The following is a 13,969-nucleotide window of genomic DNA, read 5'->3' as shown; positions in this document are numbered from 1 at the left end:
CAGATGGCAGTAGTGCAAACAGATCATGAAAGGGGTCAGTACTATCCTTAATGATGGTACAGGCTCTTCTGTGACAGCGAAGCCTGTAAATGTCCTCAAGGGGGGGCAGTGGAAGTTGATGATCTCTGCAGTGCAGCGCTTTCAACCCTTGAACAGTTTCCATACCAGACTGTAATGCAATATGTGCTTTCTACCATGCAGTCTGGCAGAGAGATGGGCCTTCCTCAGTTCTGGGGAAGTAAAGTCTCTGTTGGACCTTTTTAACCAGGGCAGCAGTGTTCACTTTTCTTTCTTTATTGTATTTCTTTATTGTATTTATATAGAACAATTTATTGCAACTACCGTTGCCCAAATGTGCTGTACGGAGATAATAAATGTAATATCAAAATACAAAGACAACACAAAATAGCATGAAACAACAACAGAAAAATTTACATTTACATTTATTAATTTAGCAGATGCTTCTTATCCAAAGCGACATACAAAGGAGAACAACAGAAGCAGTTAAACTAACAACAGGACAACACAATGCAAGTGTTATGACCCTTCCCAGTTTAATCTAACACAGTATATGTACTTTTTATTTATTTTTTCATAAATAGATATAGAATAGAAGATTCTTTCATCCAGCCATGTCTGTCAGGCCAGCTGAGATGCGATCAGCTACCGTCGGATCATCAGGCTGGAATGAGAGGTAGAGTTGTGTGTCATCAGCTATGCAGTGATAGGAAAAGCCATGTTTCTGAATCACAGATCCAAGTGATGTCATGTAGAAGAAGAAGAGAAGTGGTCCAAGCACTGAGCCCTGAGGCACTCCAGTAGCTAGATGTTGGGTCTTAGACACCTCACCCCTCCACGACACCCTCAACCTACCTGAGAGGTAAGACTTGAACCATTGGAGTGCGGTTCCCAAGATGCCTTTCGTCTTTAGGATTGACAGGAGGATCTGGTGGTTAACTGTGTCAAAGGCAGCAGACAGATCCAGTAGGATAAGAGCAGGGCAGTCTCAAAAATATGACTCAACACCCAGAGGAATTAAAATCTTGAGTTAATAGATGAGTTTTTAACAATGATTTAAAACTACTAGAGCCAATCTGATGTGAACGGGAAACAAATTGCACAGTTTCAGGGCAGCGATCGAGAAGGCGCGGTCAACCTCTAATGCCGAGTTCACACTGAACGATTTTAGGCCCGATTTTCGCTCGCCGACAGTATTTATGAGATCGCTGACAAATGCCCAAAATCATAGGCAAATCGGTGCTCATTCACAAGAGTGACAATCAAGCAGTGTGAATTATCAAAGAGTCGATCTGAGAAAATATCCGTGAGATATTTGGCATGTTAAATATCTGGAGCTGTCGGCGATTCAAAATCCTGCTGTGTGAATGTGTTCTGACAGAAAACTACATCAGCGAAGACCTACAGCCAATGAGAGAGCAAGAAACAGGACAGTGGGATGTTTGGGGAGGAGTTATAGACCAGATATCAGTATTTGAATAGATATATTTACAATTATATCAAACAGAAACAAAGTACAAACATGTGCTTGACCCGCAGCAACAGCAGCACATTGCAAAATTATTTATTTACCCCCAACTGTCTTGTGTGCAGAACACACAATCCTTGCTCCCCTCGTCTCCCCAACCATTTCCTCCTGCATAAGATGTTTTTGTTTCTCCTTTTTGCTGCAAATCAGCGCACAGACAATTTGGATCACAAATCTTCTTGCTGGCTATCATTTTTAATAAGAGAGCAGAAACAATCCACTTGAGGTCCTCACTGACATGGACACCCAGGAACTTAAAGTTGGGCACTTTCTCTACCACTTATCTCTGAAGCTCCTCCCGGTGTCACCTGAAGTCTATCATTAGCTCCTTCATCTTCTTGATGTTGAGAGACAAGTTATCTGTACAGCACTCATCCAATCTACATACCTCATCTCTATAGCCACCCCACCACTGCTGTATCATCAGTGAATGTGCTTATTGTGTTAGTGGGGTAAACTGATGTAGTCATGTGTGTAGGGTTCAGTTAAGTTCATTTAAAAAGGAGGAAGAAATCACTTTAAAAAGTGTCCTCGGTGATACTGTATAGCATCTCTCACAGCCAGTGGCAGATTTAGGCATGGGCAGCATCTTGAAGGGGCATCTCCCCCGAAAAAAATTAAAAGGAATGCGCGATCGGGGTTTTACCACTCATATCTCTGACAGGAAATTGACCTCTTTCTATTGATGACGTACTGACATGAAGGACAAAATGCTTTTCAGCGGGCGCTTTGGTGCGTCCAGTGTAGACAGCTTTTAGCTGTTGAGACGCGAGCGACAACGGTCGTGTCCGGTGTAGACACAAGCTGTGTCCCAAAGTGAAGGCTGCGTCCTTCGAAGGCCGTATTTGAAGGCCGGATGGCCGTATTTGAAGGCCGATTGCGTCACCGCGGCGCGACGAAGGACGTCCCAATTCAAAGGCTGCATCCTTGGAAGGTTGCATTTGAAGGCCGATTGCGTCACCGCGGCTCGATGAAGGCTGTCCCAATTCAATTCTCCATCCTTCGAAGGCCGTATTCGAAGGCCGGTTGCGTCATCGCGCCGCGACGAAGGCTTCCCTGATTCAAAAGCGACGCCAAATGCACCCTTCGTTTCCCCGTGAAAAGAAGGATACATAAATGGACACTTAGCAGCCTATTCTACCCCATAAGTCATTGCGCGCCGTTGACGACAGCATTTATTTATTTATTTTTAAAGGCGGCCGAGACTAGAGATCGGTGGTGGACAGCAAATTCACATTTAAATGTAAGTATTATGTTTTCATTTACTTAAATAGCTAGCGAAACCAGAGTTAAATTTTCTTATAAACTTCTTAACTCCTTCGTCACCATTGCATGGCTTCATTTATCAGGTAGTTTTAGGCAAAACTTGTGGTAATAACGTTATTAGTTTAACGACCTATTTGTAATATTTGCACTTGTGTATTATAAGAAATATCACTCACCCAATAAAGCCCAAAACAATAAGAAAAGCAGTAGATAAGGCAATGGGGTTTCACTTTTAAGTGTTTTTGTAGTGCTGTCATGCAAGCTATGTGGTTTTAACCAAATTTTAGTATACAGAAATATGATTTCTTAAGTATTTTGTATGCATGTCTTGATGTGTCATATTTTGCACTGTTAACAATACACTTAAGATTGCTCCTCTGTATTAAGTACCCTTTTCTGCTTTTTTAGAACAATTCAGGAAAAAATGGGTCTATATATACATATATATATAAATAACAGTAATACACACATCTTTGCTGAAATGTATTGTCCTGTTGTTGTTAACAAGCCATGGTTCATTTGCTCTGCCTTTAGGATTGCAAGTGTCCTGGGACAGGAGAGGGTGTGAGTGGGAAACCCACTGCTGAAACGTGGTCCTGGTTTGTCCTCATGGATGAGGTGTTGGGACAGATGCATTGCACCAACCCCCCTGTCCTCATCGCCTCAATCCCTGAGGACACACCAGGGCCGAGTTCAGTAGTGGGTGCCCACGGTGAGGAGGAGCCAGGGGCAGCAGCAGCACAAAGGCGGCGAGACAGGACGAGTTTTTGGACTTGATCAGAGAAGAAATGCAACTACAGAGGGAGGCAGAGGCGAGGAGTGCACAGGAAAGAAGGGAGAGGATGGACAGGCTGTTTTCTCTTCTTGAGAGAATGATTGAAAAATATATATATTTTCTACATATTCTTGTTTAACTTTTTTCATTTTTATTTTTTAAAAGAAAAATTATGTACATTTATTTTTATGCAACTTTAATTGTGTAAATAAAAGAGAATGAATTGTTCTGGACATTATTTATTTTTGTAATGACAGTAATACTTTCTGCATGAAACAAATTCTATACCTTTTTATTTTTTCAAATAAAATTGGTAAATGAAAATCATTTGTTCTTTAGGCTACATTAAAGTACTTTTTCCAACTATTTACAAAATACGTTAAACATATCAAAATCAACATAAACATTTAATTTTACAATACATAAAATAAGAAAAAATTGATGTAGACTCTATTGAGCTGAGCTGCTGGACCGGGATGGGCTGCCCCTAAGGCCTCCTGCTGGTGGGACATCATCTGGGATGGTCTCCAGAGCGTTTGAGTGCATATTTCCACTATCCACTAAGTTGTCTACCAACAGGTTTGCAGGGCTGATTCAATCGACGGCTTTCTGAAAAAAGTACTTTTAATAACTACTGCATTTATATTAGGCTACTACTGCATTACTGCGTAGGCTATGTTGCATTTTACTTCTGTATATTTTCAATATACAGTAATATCTGGTTGTTACATTATATACTTTTGTGTAGTGTAATGTAATCACATTGTGATGTGAGGGAAAAAAGTACTTCAGGTTACTTCACATTTGTAAGTGAATACGAAAACGAAATATGCAGTTCCGAAAATTAAAGTAACAAAATGTAGGCTTATTGTCACAATATTGACAAATTGTTGCTAACTACAGCAGCGTCCCATATCAAAGGGCGCATCTGAAGCGCTCGGACCGGTCTAGCCTACGAAGGATTGTTCTTGTCGCCTGGCAACTGTGACAGCTGCAGATGACGAGCGCGAGAAATACTGGACTTTTTATATTAAATTGGGTTTTGTATTCAAACAGGGCTAAACCGAAAATACATGATCCGGCAGCGCCGTCATATTACACAATGACCTCCAGTAAAATATAAAACATAAAAATGACAATAGCCAATTCTGGCTCCATAGCTGTTTACTCAGTTATCAAAATGAATGATCAGGATAGCAGCTGTCCTCTCGCACCGTTGCTTGGCGCCAGGAGCGGTGATCGGGAACACCTGGTTGCACAATTAGGAAATCCTAGGAAGGCTACATGGTGCGTCCTTCAGAGGACGCATAGGCTGCATCCTTGAAGTCTGCGTCCTTCGATGGATGCAGCCTTCAACATTGGGACACAGCTACAGTGTTAGCATCAGGAGCCTTCAATTTCATTCATGGTGATAGAAGAGTGTGCCATGATTTAGTGGAAGATTGCTGCCATCTACTGGAAAACAAACGCATGAAAAAAAAAAAAAATGAAATATACAAAATTATAATAACATGAATTTTCAACTACAACCAATAGATGGCAGCAGATGATTACTCAATGGCTCATTTACCATTCCCATGATTTTCATTTAGATTTGTATATACATTATAAAATAATTATCATAACAATAATTTACCTTTTTGGCAATTTTTTTTGTATTGAAGTATGTTTTTTTTGCAATTATGTCAAACCTGAACATGGTGTTATGCATTTTGTGTGTGTGTGTGTGTGTGTGTGTGTGTGTGTGTGTGTGTGTGTGTGTGTGTGTGTTATATGAGCTAGAACTGCCACTGCTCACAGCTCTCTATCTCAAACAACAATACAAAAAAAGAAGAAACAAATACAATACACAAAAAGAAGTTTACACAAAAAAGAAAAACATCAAAACAAACTACACTAAACTACAGGGCTGAGGATCCCCACAGGAGTGATCACCAGAGCTAGTTATCCAAAAGCACACTTCCAGACACACCACCGTGCACTCAGATCTCACAACCAAACACTTACAGGTGGAATCAGAAGTTTTTGAAAAACACTTTTGGCCAATGTTGATATTTAAAATCACCAAAACAAACACACCCCTACTACACCAAAAGGATCTCGCCCCTAATTTGATAGCTCCACCCCACACTTACGTACGCGAGCGTAACCCAGGCAATGAATATGGCGGAATCTTTTTTTTGGACTATGGCGGAATCAATAAGTTAAATCAATGTGTTACTATGGTAGTCCATGTTGAATGTGTTTTGGTAGTAATGTGTGTTTTAACGCATCAATGATTCAGCTCCGTTTCACGTGGAAGACGACACTCAACACCCATCCCAAAAACACAGTTATCATGATCAACTCGATAGCAAGAGCACGACAGTCATAGTAACAAATATATTGCAACTATAACAAGATTAGTTCAAGTTCAAGTTCAAGTTCAAGTCTTTATTTTGCCAGAACGACCCACATCGCCTGGAATTCATTTTGGTGAATTGGCTCACACAAGACAGTACAACATAACATATACAATAAAAACATGAAATCTAAACAAAAAACAAATACTTAGATTACTGCTAATAAATAATAATAAAACTAATCAGACAAAGTGCTAGTGCATTTAGTGACCCTAAGAAGAAGAAGGGCATAGCTTTGTCTGTATAAGTAAAGTAGATAGAGATTGTTGTTGTGAGTTGAGAGCCCTCACAGCCTGCGGGTAAGTGCTATTAGAAAAACGGGTGGTTCTAGATCTTATGCTTCCCAACCTTCTGCCTGATGGTAGAGGAATGAAAAGGGAATTAGCAGGGTGTGATGAATCCTTAAGTATTTTCAGACCAGTTTTGAGTAGACGGTTGTTATAAATGTCACAGATCTTAGGGAGGTCCAACCCAATTATTCTTGACGCAGTGCTAACTACCCTGTTCAATGCAGACTTATCCTCCGCCGAGCAGCTACCCCACCATACAGTGATGGAGAAAGTAAGAATGCTCTCTATCACACCCCTGTAAAAGTGGAGCATTCCAGCCTTGGACACTTTAAATTTCCTTAGTTGTCTCAAAAAGAAAATTCGCTGCTGAGCTTTTTTAACAATCTGGCTGACATTGAGGTTCCATTTCAGACTAGAGGAAATAATGGTCCCAAGGAACCTGAAACTTTCCACCCACTCTACAGTTTTGTCCTTGATGGCCAGAGGTTGAAGCGACTTAATATTTTTGCTCCTGAAATCAATGACCATCTCCTTGGTTTTGGAGATGTTAAGGGACAAGTTGTTAATTGTGCACCACTCAGCCAGCAAGGACACTTCTGTTCTGTAGGCCGATTCATCATCATCAGTAATGAGGCCTACCACAGTGGTATCGTCTGCAAATTTAAAAATTTTGACTGAGTCATGATGAGAAAAACAGTCATTAGTATAAAATGAGTATAAAAGGGGAGACAGAACACACCCCTGGGGGGCGCCAATGCTGGTGGACATTGAATTTGACAAAAGGTTATTAACCCTAACCACTTGAGATCTATCAGTTAAAAAGTCAAGAATCCACTTACATATGGACTCCTTAACCCCCAACCCCAGGAGTTTGTCACACAATCTCTTTGGTATAATATTATTAAAAGCAGAACTAAAATCAATAAATAAAACCCGAGCATATGTAGCTGGCCCCTCCAAATGTTGAAAAATATTATGGGTACAAAGAGAAACTGCATCTTCAACAGACCTGTTCTCCCTATATGCAAATTGGTGAGGATCAAGTGACGTAGTTGAAAGATGATTAGCCACTAATCGCTCAAAAACTAGGGGGTTATATCGATCACTAAATGAGGAACCAAAGGAAGCAAACATATATTAGGAGTATATTATCGTACTTTTCAGACACACTTTGGGGAGCCTACGCTTGAAACAGACAGTGGAGGAGGTTTAGACGCTCCAGGCTTATATGGTGTGGAAATGAATGTGTCTTTTTCATAGCTGAAGCGAATGACAAGAAGATCGCAAATGAAAAAAAACAAGCAAAGATGACACACGAGCATATTCAAGCATTGGCCAGCATATATTAGTTCTGTGAAACAAAGCTAAACAATGTCACTCAACTATCGAGAAGAAATAAAGCAAACTCAGCGTCCGATGTTAGGCCTTTCCGCTCCTTGAGTTCTCTCAAGCTTCTCCGATATTAACACAAGTTCTGCCTCTTGCCTGATCGTAAGCCTTCTTTTTCATTTTAAGTTCCCCAGAGATTTTCCTCTTTTGTTTTTTTATCTGCCATCTCTCTCTTTCTGTAGTCGTTCGGCTAATGTCTGTGCTGTGTGCACTGAGCGCTCTCTCTCCTCCCCATCATTAGGAGACACGCCTCTTACTGCTGATTGGTTACAAGTGTGTTTTGCTACTCGGTCTGACACAGTTTTCTAAAGTGTTTTTCAGGAACTACTTGGATCCCCCCAATCACATATGCGAGCCTCGAAATAAAAGTAAAATATAAACAAATGGAACCAGATAAAACCAATCCCTTTCTTTTAGTTGCGAGATTGAAGAGCAGAAGAGAAGTGTCAGGGCTGTGACTATAGCGACAGCAGAGAACAATGATCGTCAAGAACGAGATGGAGAATCCTGCTGCAAAAACAAACATAAAGAAAAACAAAAACGTTACAACTGATTACGCATCACCCGCTAGAATTCCCTGTTAGTAACTTCATGCAGGAAAACACTTACCTTAAATGAACGATGCCCTGCACTATTATCCTCTCACAGGCAAAAGTACACAGCATTCAAATAACCCGCCGCTAAACTGAGAGTACAGGGAACAACTCGGTTGTTAACGTAACCTCGGTTCCCTGAGATAAGGGAACCAGTATTGTGTAGCTATACGCTATGTGGAAAACTCCTTTTTCTCCGAATACTGAAGCCTTTTGTATATCGGTGCATAGATTGGTTCACGCAGTTACGCAGCTCTGCCATACTGGTTTGTGCAGTTACCACTAACCAGCCAGTAGCATGCTAGTAGTCTCAGCACTGGTATGGACGCCGAGCTTATCCGTGTCCTTTCTAAAGCAGTCGAGGAGCCCTATCGCAGCCGCCTGGGTGAATGGTTCCTGCCAGGGCGCCAACAGGCCCCTCTGCAGCGATCTGCACCGTTCGTCCCAGAAGATCACGACGAACTGACAAAGTCGTGGCACGCCCCCTGAAACTGGGCTTGAGGAAGCCGTGGCTGTACACCATTGCCCACCCACTGCTATTGGATGGAAATCCAAGGTGGCTCATCCATCCAAACCCTGCAGGACAACTTCAGCCCTCACAGGCAGGGCTTACACGTCCTCTGGCCAGGCAGGCTCCGCCCTTTACTCGATGGCAGTCCTCCAAGTATTCCAGGCAAAGCTCTTCCAATCCATGGACAAGTCTGGACCAGACCCAGAAGCTTTTCGTGACCCCCGCAGCGCCACAGATTGTGTAGCTGAAAAAGTCAGGAAAAGCTTCTGGGTTTCCTCTCGTCCAGGGACCACTCTTGGAAGGAGGACCTGAGGGCTTCCGCCAGGTTGTCACCCGTGTGGCTTTCTGGCGTGAACACGGTCTCCAGGCACTTCGATTTTAGTTCCCAGTTTGTGCTGAGAGAGTGTATGGTCAGGCTTATGTATGGCATCATGTTTACGCTTGACCACATATCAGTTGTCACTGAGAAATGATCAACGTCTTTTAAGTCCTGTATTATGCTGCCCTTCACTGACAGATACTTTTCAGGGATCGCTGTTTGAGAAAAGTACTTTCGGTCAGGAAGTACATATTGCTTATCAAATGCATGTAGCATGGCTTTGAATGCTGGCTTCTCAACGGTACGGAATGGCACCATTTCTTAAACCAAATAACGAGTCACGCTGTCAGTAAGTGCTCGCCACTGATCGCTGCCTCTTTGGTACTTAGCACCTCTTGCAAAGGCCTCGGAGACTCCCAACTGTCGCTACTGGCCTGAGGTTGTAGGCTTAACGTTACCTAAGGTAGGTGTGCTGCACCCAAGTCCGGCAAACGCCACAGGATGGTTAATTCTAAGATGTGATCCTAAATTAGTTGTATTTCCTCGCGAGACGGATACTTTTGTGCGACAAATACGGCATACTGCCTCGTCCAAATTCACCGGCTGCCCCTTATCACCTGCCTCAAAGCCAAAATGTGCCCAAATAGGCGACACAGTATTTGGCTTAGACACTAGATTCGTGGCCATTTTTGGAATAATGTCATTCGGCTAGCGCCGTCAACTGTTATTGCCTATACCACATAGGACCTAAGAGAAGTATCACTACTTGCAATTAAAATCTGTTTACTGTGTTTGTGTGTATTTAATTGAACATTATCTGTAAACATCACAAGTACTGAAACCTAGCAGTTAATTAATGATAATCAGACACACACAAAAAATAAATCCCCCATATGTTTTTCTCCAGAAGCCCTTGAACATAGGACTCACGGAATACAGTAAATTATAAGCAAAGATTAATGTGTTTATAGTTCATATCACACACCATATGCACTCCTGTAACTTTCAGCAAAAAAAAAAGAAAAAAAAGTGAGGTGATAACCTCACACCGCGGTAGGCATCTCATTAACACGATATTGCGGTGATGCGTTATCGTCACACCCCTAGTGAGCACAGTAACTTCCAATGACTTCCTTAGAGGCTCGAGAGGAAATGGAAATGGGAGAGCGCGAGGGGCGGAGTCTTATCAGAGCAGCTCGTCTCGGTAAGAGCGGCGTCTGCGTCGGCTTTGCCCAGGCAGGCTACACACTCACTGTGCTTGTCCTCGGCATGCAGAGGCATGTGCCACAGCCGTGGTGCAACATTTGTATCAATGTTGCTTGCTCTTTTAGAAATGTGCCCTCTTTTAGGCGCTCGCCGGATGATCAGCTGGCTGACGAGCGCGCTGGATCTGGTTACAGTCTGCTGGCTTGCTCGCTGTTCCTCTGCTGGCTCTGGTTTCTCGGCGAAGAAGGTGAAGGCTTCGAGTAGAGTTGTTCTGCGAGAGTTGTTAGCTGAATCTGGATCTATGGCGAAACGAGTGTCTTTTATAGGCAGTTGCCCCGCCCATTCTGGCGGGCTGTGCGCTCAGCTCGGCGGGCTGTGTACCAATTGGTTCGCGCAGTTACGCCACTCTGCCATAGGTTCGTGCAGTTACCATTGACCAGCCAATAGCATGCGAGTAGATCACTGTTACTGGTATGGCTATGCAGTAGCACTGCGTTATTATGCTTCAGTATTCTGAGAAAAAGGAGTTTTCCCCATAGCGTATAGCTACATAATACGACTGACCGTTCGAAAGGGAACTGCACATTACTAAAAGCACGTCAACCAATCCCCATGCAAAGCCAGACAGTCTGCTTGCAACAAAACAGCTTTAACTCGTTCCTGAGAGATGAGCAGTCATCAAATCCAATACTGAAGCAAGCCGAAGGAAACACAGAAAGTGATAAAAAAGACAGGCTAGGATGAAACAAACGAATAGTAAATGCTACACGAACAGGTAGTGATGGCAATTTCAAAACACTGCTTCATGAAGCTTCAAAACCTTTACGAATCTTTTGTTCCGGATCAATAGTTCGGAGCGTGTATCAAACTGCCAGAGTCACATGATTTCAGTAAATGAGGCTTCATTACGTAATAACTTTTTCGAAAAGTTTTTAAACACTTCGAAATTTCAATCGTTCACCGCTGGGGGCGATGATCTCCGTCAACCCATGAATAATGAGAAGTCACTGAGAACCATGAACAAGTGTTTGTTGGTTTTACCTGATCTCTGATGAGTTTTATACATTTGTAGACGTTTTAATTAGAACATTAGTTTCATTAAAATGAATAATGCTAGTTACGTCTCTTATTGGCCTGTTTAGCTAAGCCATTCATAGAACAAACAAAACAAACCCTGACGATTGATGATAATTATATTATTCGTCTGTGCTTTTCCTAGGAACTCATCTCAACAATGTAGTGTCACTTTATATCTTTATACTTTATATCACTAAAATGAAAAAGGAAGCTGCTCACAGACACTCACATCCACATATGTAAACATAACACTGACGTCTTCACTTCCAGGTCAAGAATCTGTCAATCAGAAACTCAGTGGCCAATGAGAACACACCGCTGTTAGCCCCGCCCCCACGATAGAAATGTACCAGATTGGTGAACGAAAACTCAGGGAGCATAAACGAAAACTCTGGAAGTGCATTTGTAAGTACATATCAGCGAAAGAAAAAGGATAAAACAGTTAGCAAAACATGCAGTAGCCTATATTAAAAACACAGTCAAACATTTCGCCTGCTATTTATTTTTTTCCGGTTTCAAAGACATTTTATTCAGTGTCTATTTATATTTTCATTAGTTTCTTGAAAAGTTATGTTCAATATTAAAGGCACAAAAATAATCCCATACGAAACCTCGATCTGCCCACCACTATGAACAGTAATTAAAAAGTTAGCAAACTGCTATGTGCTAACAAGCACATACATCAAGGGGGTAATCTTTCAGCCGAAACTGAAGCTTCCTAACGATTGCGTCATAACCACGCGACTCTCTGTCGCACAGTAGAGAAATTACCGTATGGACATGAGGTGAAGCTCGCGAGCAATCGGGGGGACGTGGAGGCAAAATGACAAAATAATCCATCAGGAGCCATCAGGAAGTGAGTGCTTCTAATTGACTTCACTTTTCTCTGTTGAAATCAATGGGGTCGCTGTGTCCATTTCTTTTACTGTCTATGACATACATGCAGCTACTGTCAACAAACAGAAAGGGGAGGAGCTGGATGGGATGCATCACAGGCTACAGCCAACCAGCTCTTAAAGGGTCATGAAACCCTAAACCAAATTTTCTGAGATTTTAACAGAGGTATGTGTGTTGAACACCATTGAAGACAATGTTAGCATCTGTTAGATTTAATAGTAGGGGGAAAATGGTTAAATTTTAGTTTTTTTCCGCTATTTTCGTCTTCCGGGTTTAAAATCTTCATCATGTCCACGTCACAGACTATAGTACTCTGATGACTCATCAGTGTCTCATAATTATTCATGACTGAGTTTTCTTATCCAATGAGAAGACACTGTCTCTTAATTATTCATGACACCATGTGGAAATTCCCACAGACATGTCAAACTGTGATTTCGCGTAGTAGATGAGAGAGGCAATGATGGGACGCGCGTTTGTTTTCGTGGTGCAAAAGTTCCAGTGTCCGCGATGCTGCCAGGGCTGGACTCTGACTGCAGGCGGTTGGTTGGCCATCAACCACGGGCACATCTAAACTATGCGTGTGTAGCGACCATTCAACGGGAGAATGGTGGACTTCGACCTTGTACAACAATCAGGGTCGGCGCCAGGACATACGGAACGAGGGGGCCTCGCTGTGTCACTGGGGGGGCATACCTCTCCCACCCTCAATAATTATAATACACCCACTTTTAATTAAAACAACAACAACCTCTATAAATCCATGATTGCTTGAATGATCAAGCACGTTAGGTGTTTTAGACGAATACAGATTATGAATAAAGAGTAGAAGTTGACTGAAAAAAAAAAATACGCTAGTGACGTAATTTATTTAATCGCCTGTCGCAAGTGAAAATGCAAAGTTGCAAAGCTGATTTTATTCTAGTAAAACTAAATTAATAAAAAAAAAATATATATATATTTTTTTTTTTAAATTAAAAAAACGGCATATTTTTTGAGTTATTAAACATTATATTGTTAAAGTTGGTGTTATACCTTATATTGCTATCCTATACTGTTGTGTACCAACATTAACACAACATTTCCCCAAAATCATGTTTAATCGATATGAGTGATGCATGCAATACCAAAATACTACACAGCAAAAACTCCAGTGTTAAATTAACACTCCTGGGAGTGTATATGAGTCCACACTCAAGAGTGTAAAGTGTTAAAATATGAGTGTTAAATTAACACTCAAGAGTGTTAAAGTTAATGAGCTAATTAAGTGATTAATTTAGTAATGATTGATCATTATTGAAGACACCTGATGTTAACAAGCAGAATCACTGAAGGAGAATATCACAAATTGTAAGCCACCGTTATGGTGATGGGTGTTTGCTTTAGTCGGGCTCTTGACCCTTATGCATTTACTTTAGATTTTGTTTGGCTGTTGTATCTTATAACTGCCTGATGAACAAAGAGAAAAAGTGATCTGATGGTGTTTGTTATATTATGATAATCATCATTTGAACTTGATCACTGAACTCATTAAGATCCTTATTTCTGACTTAGATTTATGTTGTTGATTACAGCATAACTGTGAATCTGCATAAATATCCAGAATTTTAGATATAATACAAAGGATTTCTTAAAAGTTGTTTTTAAAAAAAAAAAAAAATCTTTATTTTAGGCACACACAGACGTCAAGATTCAGTC

General features: G+C 41.4%; 1 protein-coding gene across 1 annotated transcript in view; it reads right to left on the bottom strand.

The window, feature by feature from the left end:
- Nucleotides 1-544: 544 nt before the first annotated feature.
- The window catches only part of LOC311297429 (P2X purinoceptor 4a-like), a 49,873-nt gene continuing 36,448 nt past the window's right edge, over nt 545-13,969 (bottom strand). The window contains exons 14-15 of the mRNA XM_084419677.1: nt 874-957; nt 545-682 (exon numbers count right to left, since the gene is read on the bottom strand). Of these exons, the coding sequence (XP_084275803.1) occupies nt 928-957 (30 nt within the window). The 3' untranslated portion in view covers nt 545-682; nt 874-927. The remainder of the gene's footprint in view (nt 683-873; nt 958-13,969) is intronic.

This window comes from Rutilus rutilus (assembly GCF_951802725.1).
Source record: "Rutilus rutilus genome assembly, chromosome: 9".
In the NCBI taxonomy this organism is placed as follows: Eukaryota; Metazoa; Chordata; class Actinopteri; order Cypriniformes; family Leuciscidae; genus Rutilus; species Rutilus rutilus.
The sequence above is the reverse complement of the archived record's forward strand: the minus strand, read 5'-3'. Positions and strand labels throughout refer to the sequence as shown.